This window comes from Panulirus ornatus, chromosome 73 (assembly GCF_036320965.1).
Source record: "Panulirus ornatus isolate Po-2019 chromosome 73, ASM3632096v1, whole genome shotgun sequence".
Classification (NCBI taxonomy): Eukaryota; Metazoa; Arthropoda; class Malacostraca; order Decapoda; family Palinuridae; genus Panulirus; species Panulirus ornatus.
The window spans coordinates 4673865-4692930 of record NC_092296.1 but is presented as its reverse complement, the minus strand read 5'-3'; the positions used below and the strand labels follow the sequence as shown (position 1 = coordinate 4692930).

Genomic DNA, 19066 nt, shown 5'->3' with positions numbered 1-19066 from the left:
TTTTAATGTGCAGTGATATAGGCCTGTTTCTGGTTTTCATATTGTATGCTGTGGATTTGGTAATATCAAATTTTCATTTAAAGTTTTCAAGATTGCATTGTTGATATATTCCTTAGAAATGTTATTAGAACATTTAACCCATATATATCCATTAAAGAATATGAACTTTCTTCAAGTGAATGAGGCGTTGCAGGGGCCGTCAAAGTGGGTGTGACACGGGGGTATAGACATCGTATCACAGCCACCTTTGATGAGCTCCTGTCGTCTTTCTAACATCAGGGACCTTCCATCAAGGCTTCTGGCTAAGTTGCATGAATGCTCTTTATTATTAGTTGTAGAGAGACAGAATAATGTTTGATGACAGATGATTAGGTAGACTGATTGTTTTTCCAGAGTTCCTTATTTCTAATCAGTGCCTCGGTTTAAGAATATCAGTGGTGAAACCGTTAAGTTTGCTGTGGTGTGCTGACATAGACCATATCACAGCCTACTTGACGAGTTTTGCTGCTGGTTTATTCACCATTCTCGGAAAATAATCATGTATTGGTAAGTGTAAATATTTTAGATTGTCGTTATCCAACTTTCTGTATGTGATTAGAGCACTCTGCTTCTTTATGCAAGATTTTGCTCCTGCTTACACCTACTTCAGAAGGTGGCCACAGGTCACTCATCTGGAAAATGGGTACCTGGTCTGTTTGTTAGAATTGAAAGAGGTAAGACATAATGTCAGCCACATTATTCCTTTTAGCATAAGTTACAGAACTACTACGGTTTGATTTAACCTTGTCACCCCAGTGACAGACATTGATCTGGACACCATCTGTTCAGACAAAAGTATGAACACACACACACACACATGTATAGTATATATGAGTTTGTATTAAGAAAACCTGAAACAGAAAATAAATGGAGGTTTTATTTACATGGGAGTTGACATGGTAGGAGATGTAAGCTGGAGGAAATCCAAAGGGTGGGTTAGGGGGCTAAGGATTTAGGTGCATTGAGGAGTTTGTGGAAGAAGTGATTGCCTCTAAGGGCAAAGATGAATTTGTTCGATTGTATAGTAGCCTTAGTGGTGTTGTATGGTTGAAAGGTGTGAATCATAGATAAAAAAAAAAGACTACAAGAGTGATTGTATAGGAAGTGAAGTGCCTAAGGACAATATGTGATGTGATGAGGCTTGACCTATACATAATGGAAGGGTAAGAGAGAGTTTAGGTAGTGAGAAGAGTATAGGTTATTAAGCTGAGGAGGTTGTGCTGAAATAATTTGGACATATGGAGAGGATTAACGAGAAGCTAACAAAGAGGATATACTGTACCTGTCAAAGGTGATAGGGACATAGAAAAGGGGAGACTGTGTCAGAGATGAAAAGGATGACATTTAAAGATGGTAGCAATTTGGGCCCGTGCATGCTGGAGTATTAGTTGTGCATAGGATAAAGCAAGTTAGAGTAATGTTGTGCACAGGGGGTGACACATTATCAGTGGGCTGAACTAAGTCCTATGAAGCAGTCAAAGGAACCATAGAAAGGTAATCAGGCATAACTATGGATAGGGGGCTATGGTTTCAGTGCATTGTACATGACAATTAGAGAGTGGATGTGAGCAAATGAGGCCAATCATTGTGCCTGAAACAAAGATATATATATTTATTTCTGTTATTTGTCTATTATACTTTGTCGCTGTCTCACGCATTAATGAGGTAGCGTAAGGAAACAGATGAAAGAATGGCCCAACCCACCCACATACGCATGTATATACATTAATGCCCACACATGCACATATACATACCGATACATTTCAACGTATTCATATATATACAAACAGAGACATATACATATATGATTTTCCAAAAGAAGGAACAGAGAAGGGGGCCAAGTGAGGATATTCCCTCAAAGGCTCAGTCCTCTGTTCTTAATGCTACCTCGCTAATGTGGGAAATGGCGAATAGTATGAAAAAAAATATGATATATATATGGTGTGAGGTGGTTTGATTAAGTAATGGAAGGGTGAGAGAGATGTGTGGTAATAAAAAGAGTGTGGTTGAGAGAGCAGAACAGGGTGTTTTGAAATGGTTTCGTTGCATGGAGAGAATGAGTGAGGAAAGATTGACAAAGAGGATATATGTATCAGAGGTGGAGGGTATGAGAAGTGGGAGACCAAATTGGAGGTGGAAAGATGGATTGTTAAAGATTTTGAGTGATTGGGGCCTGAACATGCAGGAGGGTGAAAGGCGTGCAAGGAATAGAGTGAATTGGAACAGTGTGGTATATTGGGGTCGACCTGCTGTCAGTGGATTGAACCAGGGCATGTGAAGCATCTTGGGTAAACCGTGGAAAGTTCTGTGGGGCCTGGATGTGGAAAGGGAGCTGTGGTTTTGGTGCATTATACATGACAGCTAGAGACTGAGTGTGAACGAATGGGGCTTCTGTTGTCTTTTCCTAGCGCTACCTCGCACACGAGGGGGGAGGGGGATGTTATTCCATGTTTGGCGAGGTGGCGATGGGAATAAATAAAGGCAGACTATGAATTATGTACATATGTATATATGTATATGTCTGTGTGTATATATATGTGTACATTGAGATGTATAGGTATGTATATTTGTGTGTGTGGATGTGTATGTATATACATGTGTATGTGGGTGGGTTGGGCCATTTCTTTCGTCTGTTTCCTTGTGCTACCTCGCAAACGCGGGAGACAGTAACAAAGCAAAAAAATTAAATAAATAAATAAATATATATATAGGGGAGAAAGAATACTTCCCATGTATTCCCTGCGTGTCGTAGAAGGCGACTAAAAGGGAAGGGAGCGGGGGGCTGGGGGAAACCCCCCCCCCCCAAGGAAGGAACAGAGAAGGGGGCTGGATGAGGATGTTTCCTCAGAGGCCCAGTCCTCTGTTCTTAACGCTACCTCGCTGACGTGGGAAATGGCGAATAGTATGAAAGAAAGAATATATATATATATGGAAAGCTGTGTAGGTATGTATATTTGCGTGTGTGGATGTATGTATATACATGTGTATGGGGGTGGGTTGGGCCATTTCTTTCGTCTGTTTCCTTGCGCTACCTCGCAAACGCGGGAGACAGCGACAAAGTATAAAAAAAAAAAAAAAAATATATATATATATATATATATATATATATATATATATATATATATATATGTATATATATCTTTAATTGAAATACATTTATATGTGCATGGATACCTACTTGCATATTATGGGGAGAGAGTTCCATGGTTGTGTCTGTATGTTTACATACTCTCAGTTGTTTTTAGGCCTTCCGAATGAATACAGTTCCCAGTAACTTAATGAGGATTTAGGATATTATTGGGTTTATTATGTAACCAAAGAGCACTAATGCTCCTATATCACAATGGTTGGTGAAACTATTAGATATTAGGTTTAGGGAAAGTATTTGATTTGCTTGTCTTTTTATTATCTAGTATGGTAAGAAACATTTTTTTAGTATATTACAACAATTACTGGTGTAGTAAAGAAAATGCATGGTTGGAAAAGGAATGTGGATGTATTTACAAGTGTAGAGGGTTACGGTACGTGTTGTGCAGAAGTTGTGCATGTCCTGTCTCACAAAGTGGCTGTCGTATGTGTCTTTCCTATCTTTCATATCACAGCCAGCTTTGATGAGCGAGGACCTGACACCAGACCAGCGAAGTTTCACCTTCCCCTGCACCACCACCACCAGTACCTCTACTTCCTCACAACCTTTGTTCCTTCACTTTATCTCCACCAGTACTCTGTTATGAACATCACCTTACTACCACCATCTGTGCACCTCATTTATTCCATCCTGATTGCCTTTCCTTAAAACTTTAGTAACCCTCCCTTTTTTGTTCAGTAAACCAATCCTGTTTTAGCATAAAACTTTTGTCCTACATCTCTTTTGTAGCACTGCTTGCAACGCTTTTTCTTTTATGACCTCCTTTCAACTTAACCCAAATTATTATGCCACCGTACCAATACCTCCAGTATTGTTTGTCGTAAGTCTTATTTTTCAGTGCATTGCATTTTCTGTGCTCAAGATTTTATTTAGTACCATCAGCATTGTCCTGTAAAGGAAACTGCATGATTGATATGTCTTTCAAATGTTCTTTGATTCTTAAATTACCACTTTCTGAAAAGTACTCTAGTCATTATATCATATAACATTTTGTATTACTGTAGTATCCTTTGTTGCAGTTATTGTATGTATGCTTGTACTCTACCTCTCCATATGTTATGTTGTCTTCAGAGTTCTTGTCTTCCCATGGCTCAGCTTGAGACCAAGCTTCCATGTTGTCCCTCTGCGTACATAGGCTGCTGGAGGCCATTCCCCATAGACCCATGTAACCAATACATCCATTCCTGCTTGTTGTACTTTGTAGATTTTATCCTGACCTTTTACAAATTTCCTCACATGGTGTTTCTAATGACTCCAGGCAGGGTTAAACAATCTTAGGCCTCAGTTATTTATTCTCTTTCTCTTTATTTGGCTTATTGCACCTTTTGTTTTCTGTAGTAATATTTAATGCAATCTTTTATGCCTTACATGGCATTAGAGAGCTATTTTTGGATGTGAATTTGGAAGCATGCCTTTTTTGGATTTTCATGATTAGATAATGATGTTTTTATCCAGTAGAATTCCATACAGTACAGCCTCATGGTTTCTAGCCATTCCCAGTAGTTAACATCCCTAACAGTATCATTGTTTTATGGGAAGATATTTGCACACTTTTAACCTTGCCATATCCCCTACCTTGAAAGATCATGTTAGCACACAGCAGTGTTGCATTCATGAGAATATTAGTACCTTGAAAAACATCATTGGTTTTATCTTCTGATGGTGTGTCAACTTTGTGAAAGAGGCTAACAATATTGGGTAAGGTAACATCTTTCCTCCAGCAGTGATTTGCACATTTTTGAATGGTAGAATCTAACCTTCCTCCAAAGCAGCATTTACCATCCATAAGCCAGTCATATAGTCCCCAGTACAATCAGTCAATATTGCATATTTCCATCACATAGTAATCACATACAGTACTTGAGTCTTTGTGTAAATTGTAACCTCCTCTCACCTAACTGATATGTTACTCTCCTCATTTTGCCTGTTTGTATCCATTTCTTATCTCAGTGCATTGTCTTGTGTCCATTTCTTTTCTCAGTGCATTGTCTCCCTCCTTCTCTCTGATCATCAGTACTTATGGTATTGAAGAGAAAACCCACATTAGAGAAATAAAGATTGATTCTAGGTGTTCTTTAGTTCAGCCCATACTGTATGACCCTGAAGAGGGGCCTAGAGTGTGGGCTGAAATGTAGACCTCTTAGATTTATTTTTTATTTGTCCTGTGTGGGTTTTATCATCAATCAATGTAACAATTTTTGTAGTATTATGTACTAATGTTTATTCTTATGATATTTAAAGTACTTTTAGCTCACACACCTTAGTTCAGAAAGTGAAAAGGCATGCTGTAACAGTGTATTACTTAAATGCCAAATCTATTATCAGCCCACTCAAAATGTGTCCCACTTTACACTTACTTCACTATTAATATTATGCTTTAAGAAGTATGATTGCCATTTCACATTATAAACAGTTGCCCCTTATACATGTAAGAAACTGTTTCTGCCATCACTTCAGACTGGTCGTTACAGCCTTATGCTATAGAGCATAACTAATACCATCACTTTGCACCACCATTTCTATACTCTAGAGAAGTGCTATTAGATGAAATTATTATCTTTCCAAAGTTAGTGTGATAAGGTCGAGTAGGCTTAGTTTTCATTCCTGAACTAATCAGAGTTGTACTGTGCATTTTCAGTGATTTTCTTATTTAAAAACTACAAGATTCTTCATTTGTTGAATATATTATGGGTGCATCTCATTTGTTCGTGGTGCCACTTATCAGAGTGGATGTGATGTGTGGATGTTATCATATCACAGCCAGCTTTGATGAGCGGTACTGCGTTGCGCATCATCACAGACTGTGAAGGCCAGACAAGGAAGTGTTCCAAATGATATGTCATCATAAGTGTTGTGCTAGAGTTAAGCTTTTAGTGCATATTATATGATTATCAGTGGCTTGCATTCAAAGTATTTTGTTACTGGATTTTTTTGTGGATTAAGTGTTGACCAGTTATTTACATTTGATGATAGGGGATTGTTCAAAATGCAGAAAAAGATGTTGTTATTAAGAGGAGATGATTTGTTGGGACATTAAAGATCTGATTTTTGTATCTAGTTATTTGATGTTTGTATTTTCTTTGGATTCTGATGTACCTTTCTGGTTCCAAACTATTGATATATATTATAGACACAGATATACACAGTGTAAATCCATCTCTTTATATTTATGTAGATATACTGTGTACTTTGGTGTCACAAGACTCCACCTGAATGTTGTTGCACTGCAAGTAAAAAGTCATTTCTGGTGAGGTTGTATTATTGTTTGTGGATGAAAAGGATTAGTTTCATTAAGGACTACCTGCCTAAAGGAGTAGATCACTCCGAGCCCTTGCTTGAAGCACAGCCTTGAATCTGCTGAAGCCTCATAAAATGGGTTTTTTGGGTAGTATTTTTGAATTGATTACTGTGCACTCTTGATTTTTCATGAATAGTGAGATCGAAAATTTATACAATATGAGATGATATTTTTTTCTTACACATTGCTGATACTTTATCAGTTCCTCTTCAGAAATGTGTTGAATGATGAGCTGAAGAAAGATGCAAAATTGAATGTAATAAAGACTGAAAATATTTTGTGATACCCTAACAAATGTGGTTACAAATGAGAAAGCACAGAAATGGGTTTCTCCAACTTCTGGGAAAATTTGAGCAGTTTAGTAAAATTAAAATGAAACCTTTTCCAGTCATGAAACATTAATGGAAGAAGGAAAGGTCAAAAAATAGAAATAAAAAACTACCAGAATTTCAGCAATGGGTTAACAGTTAGAACCAGACTAATTGCCATGTGACAGTTAAGATAGATAAGCTATAATGCATGTTTTCTGAGAGGTCTGCACTATACTTATTGTGGTTCTTCATTGTTGAAATGTATATACTGTGTTTAATCTTGTGAACACATGTTATACATATATGGAATTAGTTTTTCTGAAGCACTTGGAAAACACACTATGGCTTCGATGGAGACTTTATAATCTGTGGAATGATGGATGGAATATTCCTGTGTTCAAACTTGGATTGGGACTTTTGTATTTTTTTATTTTTATTTTTACCGCTTAAATGGCATCTTCTAGTTCCAGCTAACATGGAAGCTTTAGATTTCCTCATGTTAGCCTAGTCACTCTCTTCATAAAGTACAAAGGCTTTTATCTTGACCTATTGGATATGGAATATACTCATGCCAATGCCAGATTTTGCTACTACATAGTGACAAGCCTTACCTGCCTTTTCACTGTTTACTTCCCATTGATATTCAGATTCATAGAGAATAACAGTGTGCACAAATCACCATTCAACATAGTATAGTGTATATTCAACCCCATGGTATATATATATGAGAAGGGAGATAAAGTGACAGCTCTCTTGTCACATTACCACTCCCATCACCACATTGATAGCTCTGTGGAAAAGTCTGATTTCCAGTGTCAATTTTAAGTCTATTAAAGACTCACAATACCTGAAAAAATTGTGAGATTGAGCTGTGTGGGTTTGAGGAGTCCAATGTACAGAATTTCTGTAAACTGTCAGATGTCAGAATGAAATGAGATTTGAAAAGAGGAATGTCTGGTTATCACATAGAATGAGGTTTCCCTTGACTTGTGATAGCAGTAAGTGACTGAATAGAGCTATAAATGAAATAGAGAAAAAGAATTTTGAAAAAAAATGAGACATGCAAGGTATACAATGATGAGAATGAGATTGATTTCACATGAAAAGAGTATAAGGAAGTATATGAGATGGAAGGATAAGAGATACAGTCCATTCAGCTACTCATTATTTTTTTTTTTACTCTGAACTTTGATAATCTCTTTTTTTTCCAAAATTTTATCTTCATAACTCTTGATACTTACATTTTTCAACTTCAGTGTTAGGGAAAAAAGTGAGTTGATAGATCCTCAACAGCAGCTGTAAGGGTGGGTAAGTAAACTGCTACTGTATTTATTTGTAGCGCATGCAAACTATGGGAATTCCATAATTGATTTGGGAAAGCTGTGGTAGAATCATTCTTCAGGAGTTTACTACGACTTAAGTTTCATCCTGCATAAGTTGTACTGTGCTGAAGGAAGACTTTAACATCAGCTCTTGTAACTTGACCATGTTTTCCTGTGCTTCATTCTTCCAAGATGGGTAAGTTTAAGTTCAGGAGTAAATAGAATCATGGAACAGCAGGTCCTTGTTTTAAAGTGTAGTCACCATCATCAGTTTTGAGGTGAATTATGATACAAAAGATGGACGTTGGTAGGCCTGCTAAGTTTTCTGTATACCACGTTTCTATAGTTTACAAAGAAAGATCCTCAAATTTACATTAGACATTAGAAAATAGTGGACATTATGCAGGTTATAAGATATGAAAGATATACTTTTCGTAAGACTGTACATGGCAGATCATATCATAAGCAAAAGTCGTCTTCATGTTAACGAACAAGTAATCTCCTTATCAACCAGAAATTCTCAAAGCTGATTTAATATACCAGGGATACAATATATTTCCCAGGTACAGAATTTGCAATGTCAGATGCTTTGATCCAAGAAACAAGAGCTCGTGGTAAGACGTATATTTGTTACAACATTATATGGAGCCAAAGGATCAGAAGAAGTAGCTTCAATTGTTGATGAACACAAGGATCTGTGGAAGGTATACCAAGAGGAACAGTACAGAAATAATGACTAATGCTTACCATCTTTGGGTAGAGGCATTTGCTAGTAGAATGACTGATTTCATTACTTGAAAAGTTGGTTAGATCTGTTAATGCTTCCCTGTTGAATAGGGGAAGACATGTCAACAGTTTTCAGGTCTCTAAATCAGTTACATTGTGTCAGTATTTCATTTCTTTAAGAACTGATAGAGAAAGTAATTATTGAGCGAACTTAGCAAGAAACTCACAAGTAGAGAAATACTCATGTGGTAACAGAGTGGTTGAAAAAACTAAGCAATGAAACTTCAAATACAGATAGCTTGGGGGAGTAAGAGAATTTGGAAGATACTCTAGCACCACTTTGCTTCTTGTTGCTTCCTGAACGTATCCAGTACAGAGTAGTGTATATACTCTCTTCAGAGTTATGATGCATTTTCTTTTGAGTAATTACTACAAATGCAACTACAGTGATTATTAAGAAAGGCATGTCACATTCTCTCTAATTAACTTTACTGAGACAGCAGCTTAAGGGAAACACTTGATCCACACATCCTGTACCACTTGTGCCTTCTTAACAAACAAATGAATCATGATTTTGTTTACCATGTCTTACAGACATCATATTTAAAGTAGTATCTACAAAATTCATGCCTTCTGATGTTTACGTCATTGGTATTAACACTCAGGACCTCATACTCATCTATCACTCCCTCCTCCATTCTCTTTTGTCATCCACCGATTCAAGTCACTCTTCTCCATCCATCTTCATACATCTGCAGCCATTACAGACATAATCAACCTGTCACTTGAACTTCTCAAATATTAATTCTGCTCTGACATGCTATTGATCAGATATCTTTTCATACTTTTTGTGGTTCTTAAACAGCATTACACCTCTTGCAAAACCATCTGTATTTCACTCTGTTCTGCTGAAGAGTTCCAATACTTCTCACTGCTGTCTCACATAAACCTGTTTGGTCTTTTCTTTCTAAACCAGTGTACAACTGCCTCGTACATTCACTACATATTTCCTCTTGCATTCCATTCACTCGTGGACTTGCACTACACCTCTTGTGGAGAATAGCACCTCTTGTCAAGGATGACTGCAATCTTAGCATGCTCTTGGAGGGGCAGATGTACCAGTCCAAGCTTAGTTCAGATTACAATTAGGGAGCTGACTTTCAGAGCCATTCAGCCAGCCATAACTTCCACCATCTCCTCCTAGTTAACAGTATCACCAAGATGTCCAATTTGTCAAGTACCAGATGGTGGTGTCCCTATAGTATTGTTCACAGTAGTACTGAAAAAGATAAAGACCTGGCTGTCCTTCTTGTAAGGTTCATAATTTTATGCAATTTTCCCCTAGAGACACTCTATGGAAAGATAGTCTAGGTGTTCTAGCTGAATTTGAATAATTAATCTGCAGCATGTACTAAAATGTTGAGTGGGACATTATGTGTTCCTTATTTTAGTTTGAAACCATTCATTACCATGAAATCCTGTTGTTGGGGGAAGAAAGGCACAAAACATAAATATATGGTGACCTAGCAAAGTTGATGGAGAGACCCTGAAATGCTTTGTCCTTTGAAATAGAAATGGGCAAAGAGTAGACAGTGAAACCTTCAAGAGAAGATTAGAGAAATGGCTGAAAATGGTTCCTGATGAACTTAGGATGGACATTTATTTAATGTGTAGTGCAGCAGAAAATATCAGTATTGTTATGAGCTATACGTTGTTTGTTTGTGAAGATTGTCGCACAGTTGGTGCGACATGGGCGTTTATCTTGGTTGGCCTTTTCACAAGCTGTGCTTCTTGACAATATCTGTATGTAGTCCTCAAAAATTACAAAAAAAAAAAATGGTTAGCCATCTTCACCTCCAAAATCCTCAAGCTCTACAATGGAGTCCCCCAGGGAGCAGTTCTATCTCAAACTTAGGTAATTTTTTCTCTCCCTCTTGTATTTTTGAAAAAAAAGTTACCGTTTTTGAAATGATGAATATCACTGATGTTGTATCAAAATGCCTTGAGAAGGTTTTGCATTTATCATTGCTGAAAATGAAATTGTTTTCTTGGTGAAATTTTCATAATCATATCCAGTATTGATGATATTAGTGAATTTTAAGATTCAGGTATTAAAAGTAAATAGCTTGTTCTTTGCTATTTTCACATTGTTCAGAAATTGATGAAATATGACATTTTTAGCAGTCACCCTTTTTTGTAATAATCTACCCAAAATATTGCCTTCATATTGTCCGGATAAGTCTTTTTTCTTTTAATACCTGAAAATTTATGTTCTTTTCTGGAATGGTATGTGTAAGTTCGTTTTATAGTTAGATGACATTTGTCAAGCAATTCTGTGCTTAATGTTTACAGTACCAGTCACTACCTTCAGAGATCTTTACCTTTTTTTCAGAGACAGGTAGAGCATAGGGAAAATAAAGTGACAAAGTGTAAGAAAGGACTGTCATATATATATAAACACACAAAATACATACATAGTATGAGTATTGCTTTGTAAAACATTGAATGAAGACATATGTAATGAATTACTAGGACAGATGAATGATGAGGTACTATTTGGGGAGTTCAGTGGATCTGAGTGGAACTTTGTTGGACTAGTATGAATCAATGAGTACATACCTTCCTCTTATGAAATATGATACTGGATATTGACTACTTTATCCATTTATGTGTGCCACAGCTCATGTCCAAGATGGCACCACTGATTGGACGAGAGATGACGGAGCGACTTTTCCTGGAGAGGTTCACACGCCTATGCTCAGATGCACTTTTCCAAGTCCGCAAAGTCTGTGCATCAAATTTTGGCGACTTCTGTAGTGTTGTTGGAACTCAACCAACAGAAGAGATATTGGTAAGTACACCTAAAATAGTTAGAATTTTGTATTTACTCCAAATTTTCTTTAAAGTAACATTTATGTTTTAGATTGGATAGCTGATCATTGTTCTGGGAAGTACACTTGGGTCATCCCAAAGTGGCATTTGTAAAAGCACATAGATTTTGCCTTGTAACATTTTGCTCTTTCTTAAATTACAGAATGAGTACGTTCTCTATTCTGCTCAGGGTTAGGCTTTGACATTTGCTTAGATCATGTACCCTCATGTAGCCCAACTACTTTATCATGGCCTCCCACACCTTCTTTGTCCATTTGATATGAAAGCAGTTTCTGTTTGGGTACATAAATGAAGTACCTTCTGAAATGAAAGCATTGTAACAGAAGAGCACTTATTTTTTTTCCCTTCCTTTATCTGCTCTACAAATTTGAGTTAGTGGTGATGATCCAAGGCAGTGGCCAAAATTTTACAACATAACTCCAGGATATGCAACACGGGACCTGGCCAAGTCCATACATGTAGAAAATTCAATATGGAGGGCATTACACTTTTTAAAAAAGAATATTAAAAGATCTTCAGAAGTACAAGAGAATGATCTAATTTTATTAGTTGTACTCATGCTATAGACACCCCACTCTCCACCCTGGATTTGATAGCTGTATTGTAATGTAGATTACTGTAATTACTTCATGGCACAACTATTAGTGAAGGCGATGTGAGGGTGCTTGGACTGGCTGATGACTTTTCACCTCCTACTGTATACCTAAACGTTCTAGTGCCATGCCACAGCTTAAGATTTCTCTGCCAACCGCAAGGAACACTGCCAAAGCCCCGCGACCTTCATATCTTCAGAAAAGAACTGGCCTTTTCATTGACTAGCGCACCTGTTGAAACTACACGCTGCATTTTCTTCTACCCTAAATTATTCAAAATGTATTTTGTCAAACTTCTCACAATCTGGCTTTGCAGGGCTGCAGTCTCTCGTAATGGACAATGTTTAAAACGTCATTAAACTATCCTATTGGATTACTACATCGAGTGTATATTTTGCACCTAATGTTCTTATGAGACTAATTTCTATTCTGTGAATTGGATCATTGTGAGAAGGAGTGGGGCAGCAACGTGTATGTAAATTGGCTGACACAACCAAAAGTAAGTTCCTTCGTATGAATTTGTTCATTCAAACATTAAAGATGATTTCTGACTGATTCAAAAGGGGCTTTGGAAACCGTAGTTGTTTGAGGAAGAGTCTCGTATGGCAAAACTACAAAGAATACCAACCCAGTTCATTGCAGAACTATTTGATGTTCAGACAGCGCTTAGATTAATTGAACAATCTCTAAAAATGTAGCTTTGACTCCCCTTTTCGCCTAATAACCACCCACCAGTAATAAAAGCTCACTCCAGTCTTACACTCCATAAGGCCACCTGTACTGACAGATCCTGTCTACACCTCCAGCAAATACCACATTGACAGTCACACTTGAAATTATTTGACATACACTTGGACTGCCGTTCCGCCTCAGCCCAGTCTTGAATTCGTTCATACAGACATACCCATACGTGAAACTACACTCCCTAGACATACACGAGTAAGAGTAAGAAATGAGAAAAATAAAGCATTGGCTTAAATTTATGAGGTGAGAAACTGGCTTCTCTGGAATGAACTGGTCAAGAGTTGTGGGGGTAGGGGGGGGGTGGAAGGCATGAGAGAGAGAGAGAGAGAGAGAGATCCAAAAGTTTAGCAGCGTAGGGGAAGAAACAGGCATCACAGCGGCCCTCCTCGAGTTGCCAAAGGCCACATGGTAATTATTTGACGCAGCGGCACGCCGAGTTTTGAGTATTGAACCAAAGCCAAGATTTGTAGTCAAGGGCAACAGAGCCAGGAGAGGTTGCGGTGCAGGGCAGTTTTGAGCCGAGATTTTAGGCAGGAGGAGAATATCCTAAGATTCCAAGGGAGTGTGTGCGGGGGGGTGTCTGAGGAGCAGGGCATGTGTGCGTTGGTATTAGGGTGGCATTCAGGACAGGGAGGTCTGGGAGCGTTGTGGTGCTGTGACAGGTGGGTTGTTATAGGGAGGGAGGCCGTGAGAGGTTGTGTTTTGTCTTGACTCCTTGGCATCAGGAGTACCATAGAGGGTCGAGGTCAGGAACAGTATGACGAAGAGGAGGTGAGGTGGGGATGTGTGGATGTCATGGTCAGGAGCAACAAGACCTTAGAGGTGTGGTGCTCAGCGGCAGTAGGACCAGGGGAGGAAGCCATTGGTCAGGGACATCAGGACCAGAAGCTGTCGGGGGTGGGGGTCGGCATCTAGACCAGGTGGTGTCAGGGGTAGCTGGATCAGGGATTTGTTTTCAGGGTCAGCAGGAGGATGATGAGGACCTTCAGGGCAAGATATGGGTACAAGGGGAGGTATTATCATGCAGCATAGTTAAGGCCCGGGGCTGCGCCGCGACGAACGAGGGGTTTCACGTCCAAGATGGTGCAACAGCAGCGGCGGCGGAGGAGGAGGAACGAGGAGGGAATCTCACGAACGCGCCTTAGGAAATTAGTCTTGACCGTCGCATACATACGGGTAACCGTTACGACCAGAGCTCTGTTGCCGCTCATATTGCAACGCGAACCTCAAGGGAAGAAAAGTCGTGTATCTGTTGGGAGACTTATGTCATGCATTGTCTCCAGCCTGCATGGAGAGGTGTGAGTTTACCTACTGGGAGGACAGGCACGAGTCATACAGTCCACCATAGCGCAGAGGAAAACTCCCTTTGAGAAGACGCGCGATAAATATCGAGCGCTCTCGCTCTGCCTTAACCCCCTCTCCACCATTCGAGGAACACCTAGGGCACAGTGCGAGAGTGTGTACACCCCGCGCCGGCCGGGTTGCCCGTCGTACAATGAATGGATATATGCAGGAGAAACCAGGCCGGTGGACCTACCCCCCCCCCCCCCTCCCCTACTAAGGAAGTTTGCTCGTAGACTGAGTTGCCGTGGGGTTGGGCTGGGGGGGGGGATACAAAACAGCCCCCGAAACCCGGGCCCGGTACAGCGGGGAGGATCAGGGAGGGGAGGGGGAATTGTGGTGCTGGGAGGTGGTGTGGGGTGGCGAGAGGGATTTGTTTTGGTGCCAAAGGGTGGGAGGGACGGGGAGTGGGCTGGGGACTGGGACGGCGTGGTGAGCGCGTGGGATCAAAGTGGGTGCCGCACCGGCCTGGCCGGCCACCTTTAAGGCAACACACACGCACACACACACACACACACGACAGCTCCACGCACGCATACACACACGTACACACCCGGGAGGCAGCGTACACACGCGAGTACACATAACGCGGGTGCCAGGCGGGCCCCGGAGGAGGAGACCACCTACCTCTCATCACGTTCACTTCACCGGTGGTGGGCGGGTAGGTGTCGCTCACCCACCGTGCCCGCTACACACATCGACGCCCGCCATGGCTGCCGGCAGCACGTACCCTTCCTTTTGCCCCGTCCCACACGTGAATCCTTTCACGCCCTTCACCACGCCCCTTTTGCTCTGCCACGTACATCCCCCCCGGTCCCCGCCTCCTGCCTGCCGCGGTGCCCTTCCCCTGTCCATTTCTCTCTGCCGCCGCCGCCCCTGCTGTGGCGCGCACTACCGCGCCACCTATGCGTCAAGCCGAACATAATTTGGCGATTCTTCGATGGTGTCCGGAGTGCGACCCTTGAGCACGGCGATGTACGACCCTGTCCATGTGTTCCGCATGTGGCTGATAACCTACATATGTTGGATGTTGACGTGTTCATCATGAGGATTTGCACTTGTTCAGTACAGGCTGTGGTAAGAGTGCAAATGTGTTATCAGTGTGTTCACCATAACAGTTGAACACACGATCACCACCACATGGTATGCGCGTAACCACATATGTTGGTTGACAACCACACGCGGAACACACACACATACATAGTGACATGTTGCACACGTTTAAACATATGTAGGTTGAAGACCAGGTGTTGAACACTTGAATCACGTATGTAGGTTGACGACCACGTGTTGAACAGTTAATCATACAGCGACATGGTCAACACCCGCCACATATTGAACACCAGCTAGATGAACTCTGCCATGATGATTGGCTACATGGTAACTGCATGACGGGTGATCATGACTGCTGCACCAGTAATGCCATTGTATCGGCCTCAGGATGCACGCTCCAGTGACACCCTCATGATGAACACCGTCAGGACTTGATGAACCCCACCAGGTTAAGCAACACAGTGAACAAGAGCGCCCCTCAGGAGCGTTGATGAACAACATGACCAGTATAAGGGGAGGCCCGTAGCCACACACACCCCCACCCCCTGTGGTGGACCTCATGAGACTACATGACAGCCAGCCACAGCACTGGCGACGTGTGAGGGAGGGAGGGAGGGGTTGTCCCGGGGAGCAGTGATGATGCTCCCTCTCCCCTCCTCCTCCTCCTCCTACTCCCCCCCGTCGCACACACGAAGAGAGGTGGAGGGGGTTGTTGGTGCCACACGTGGGGTTGTGTGTGTGGGGGTTGGGTTGGGGGAAGGGGTTGATGATAGAGGGTTGTCAGGCCAGCGTCGCGGGTGATCATGAGGCCATGGTTCCTGTAGCTTCACGTTGCCTGCCTTATGATGGTCCGCCATGGCTGGATCACCTGTGTTTGCCGCCCCTGCTGGGTTTATTTGCTTCCCCTGCTGGGCTGTATTTGCTTCCCCTGCTGGGCTAAATCTGCTCTCCCTATTTGGCTAGATTTGTAGCCCCTGCTGGGTTATATATTTATTAAGGTGTAAGGTTGTGTTTCTCACTGTCCTTAGGTATGGGTCCTTATCATGCCAAAAGGTTGTTGAAAAGTATTTCCATTGACTCGTTCACCGTACCCTGGAGGACAGCGTCCTGTCCCGCCTCTCTCGAGCTGGTAGGGCAAACGTCACCGTGCCCTTAACGAAGGCTTCACACCGGGGAAAAGCCAGATATCTTCGGGGTGGGGCCACTCCTGGATTTCGACCATCCGTGTTAGGAATAATGATAATAAAAAAAAGATCATGATTGAGCCACATGCTCACTATGTGTTCGCGTCAGGAATGCACTTTTTCTTCTCCCTCCACACCACCAAGCTTGGGAACTCCTTGCCTTATCGTACCCGTTAACCTCCACCCACCATAACACTTCGTTTTGTTTTTATTTTCTTTTAAACTTTTTTTTTTGTTCGTTTATATATTCCACTTTGAGCTTATCTCGAAAAGGGCTTTTCTCCCATACCAGTGTCGGGAGGTAAATATTGTGTGTGTGTGTGTGTGTGTGTGTGCGTATAATTATACAGTTTATACATACACAATCATACGGTGGGGGTGTATGTGGTGTTGGGTCAGTCATAAGGTCATGTTGGGTCGCTGTGTAGTCCCGGGGTGATGAGCCGTGACCTTGGCTTGCTGCTGTACCTGCTATGGTGGAGTCTCGCTGTCTGCACCGACCCCTCCCACGCCCTTATTTTGTTGTTATTCTGGACACGATACTCCCAGGGGCGGGGAGCGGGAGGACCGTTGGCCCACGGCACACTCGCGGGTGTTCTGTCGCACCCTGACGATTGTTCACTCGCGCCTCGAAGTCACTAGTAGGCTGTTCCTCCGAAGATGGTCATTAGAGAATTGGAGGTAACGAGTAGTGGAGGAGGAGGCTGTTCGAGGCTTGAGGCTGCAGCAGCACATGGAGACCCTCATGCCGTACCGTAAGTGGAGCATGATTCCCGGAGGAGGGGATTGGTTACGACTGTTACCTTACTGGTGCCGCTACCTGCCCTCCTCCCCACCTGGGTCAGGGCAGGAGGGGTTACGGAGGAGGAGGAGGAGGAGGTAGCGTGAGGTCGGGTAGGCCAAGACATAGGTTGGCCCAGGGCAGGAAAGGTAGAGGGGAGGAGACAGACCCAGGGAATAATGATAGATGATGGTGTGGTGAGCTGGTTGGTGCGGTGGAGGGTCGCAGCTGGTGCTGCTCCCTCCCTCCCTCAGGTCTGTGACTGCTGCCGCCCAGCACACGTTCATCTCCAGATACAGCACTTGAGCTTCCTTAGGGGCTCCTCCTGCTGCCGTCTGCGGCCACACTACTCACCTCGTCAGTGTATCCAGACCACTCGGGAGTTACGTGGTGGAACGCCTCCCTGCTGGTAGTTGAGAACACCGTAGTAGTGAGGTACTTGTCAACCCTGATGAAGACCCATTTGGTTCCTGTGTCTGATGTTTTCTACAGTGCCTCACACACAGCAGCTGGTGGAGTGTGATATGTGGGGGTCCTTCAAGTCTTGTGTGCTGTGTACGATCGCCGTAATGATTAGCCAAACACGGTGGAGTCATGGTTACTGATGATGCCAAAATGACGGACGAAACGCGAGGTTACGGAGACCGCGAATTATTGTCGAGACCCCTGGCAAGATATGCTGCAGTGTTCACGCGTCTGGAATAATGAGATTTAACGCCAGAAGTTGTTCTCCTGAAGATGTGTAGGAGTTTCAATCGACCAGACGTGAAGAACAGTGAAAGGAAAGGTCGCATCTACAGTGGATGCGTCTCCGGTCTTTGAAATATCTGTGATACCTGAAGGTGTTCGAGATTTTTCGGGTTGGTGGTTATATCTTGACGTTGATGGCTATAATGACCCCTGGTCGTTGATAGCGGTAAAGCCCAGCACACTATCCTGTCGTGGGGAAGGACGTCACGAGGGGCCGTGCTTGGAGAGGGACTTAGGAGTCGGCATCATATGGATCACACATGGCCCCGGACCTGAGTGGAATGATTTACGAATACAGGAGGGAATGCCTCGATCTGCTCACATTGGAAGAAAGAATACAGTGAGGATTCATGAACTATATATATATATATATATATATATATATAAAGGCAGCTTGCTCAGAGGCCACGACCGCGGCAACACTGAATAATACTATCTTGAAGTTAGAAGATAACGCAGAACAAGAGGCCATCTGCTGGAAGCTGAGCAAGGTGTAGTGTACACGAAGGGACGTGAGAGGAAACACATCTTCAACCAGCGGAATTGTGGACGCGTGGAGGAAACAACAGCAAATATTGCTGGAAAACTGGGAACTTACATAATAAAAATGCAGGGGACCCAGAAAGCGTCTCCCCCCCCCCCCCCTTGTACCTCAAATAGGTAACAGAAATAACACTCTCACTGCTATTTGCTTGGTGATTGGACTCCCATGATCACTCATTTTCCATCTGTATCTGCTTGATGAGGAGCCAATTTAGACATTTGGGATTACGAACAGCTCCCCATACCGGCAGGAGTGAGACTCGTGTTCCATGGCGAGTTTGCCTGTCGGCGAGGGAGTGTGGTAGCATGTTGTATATAGCTGAGAGTATAGCGAAAACATT

The 19066-nt window shown here is 42.2% G+C and overlaps 1 protein-coding gene across 4 annotated transcripts in view; it reads left to right on the top strand.

The window, feature by feature from the left end:
- The window catches only part of LOC139748203 (serine/threonine-protein phosphatase 4 regulatory subunit 1-like), a 360191-nt gene that overhangs the window by 309341 nt on the left and 31784 nt on the right, over positions 1-19066 (top strand). For all 4 annotated transcript variants that reach the window (XM_071661026.1, XM_071661027.1, XM_071661028.1 and 1 more), the window contains one exon: positions 11525-11695. In XM_071661026.1, the coding sequence (XP_071517127.1) occupies positions 11525-11695 (171 nt within the window). The remainder of the gene's footprint in view (positions 1-11524; positions 11696-19066) is intronic.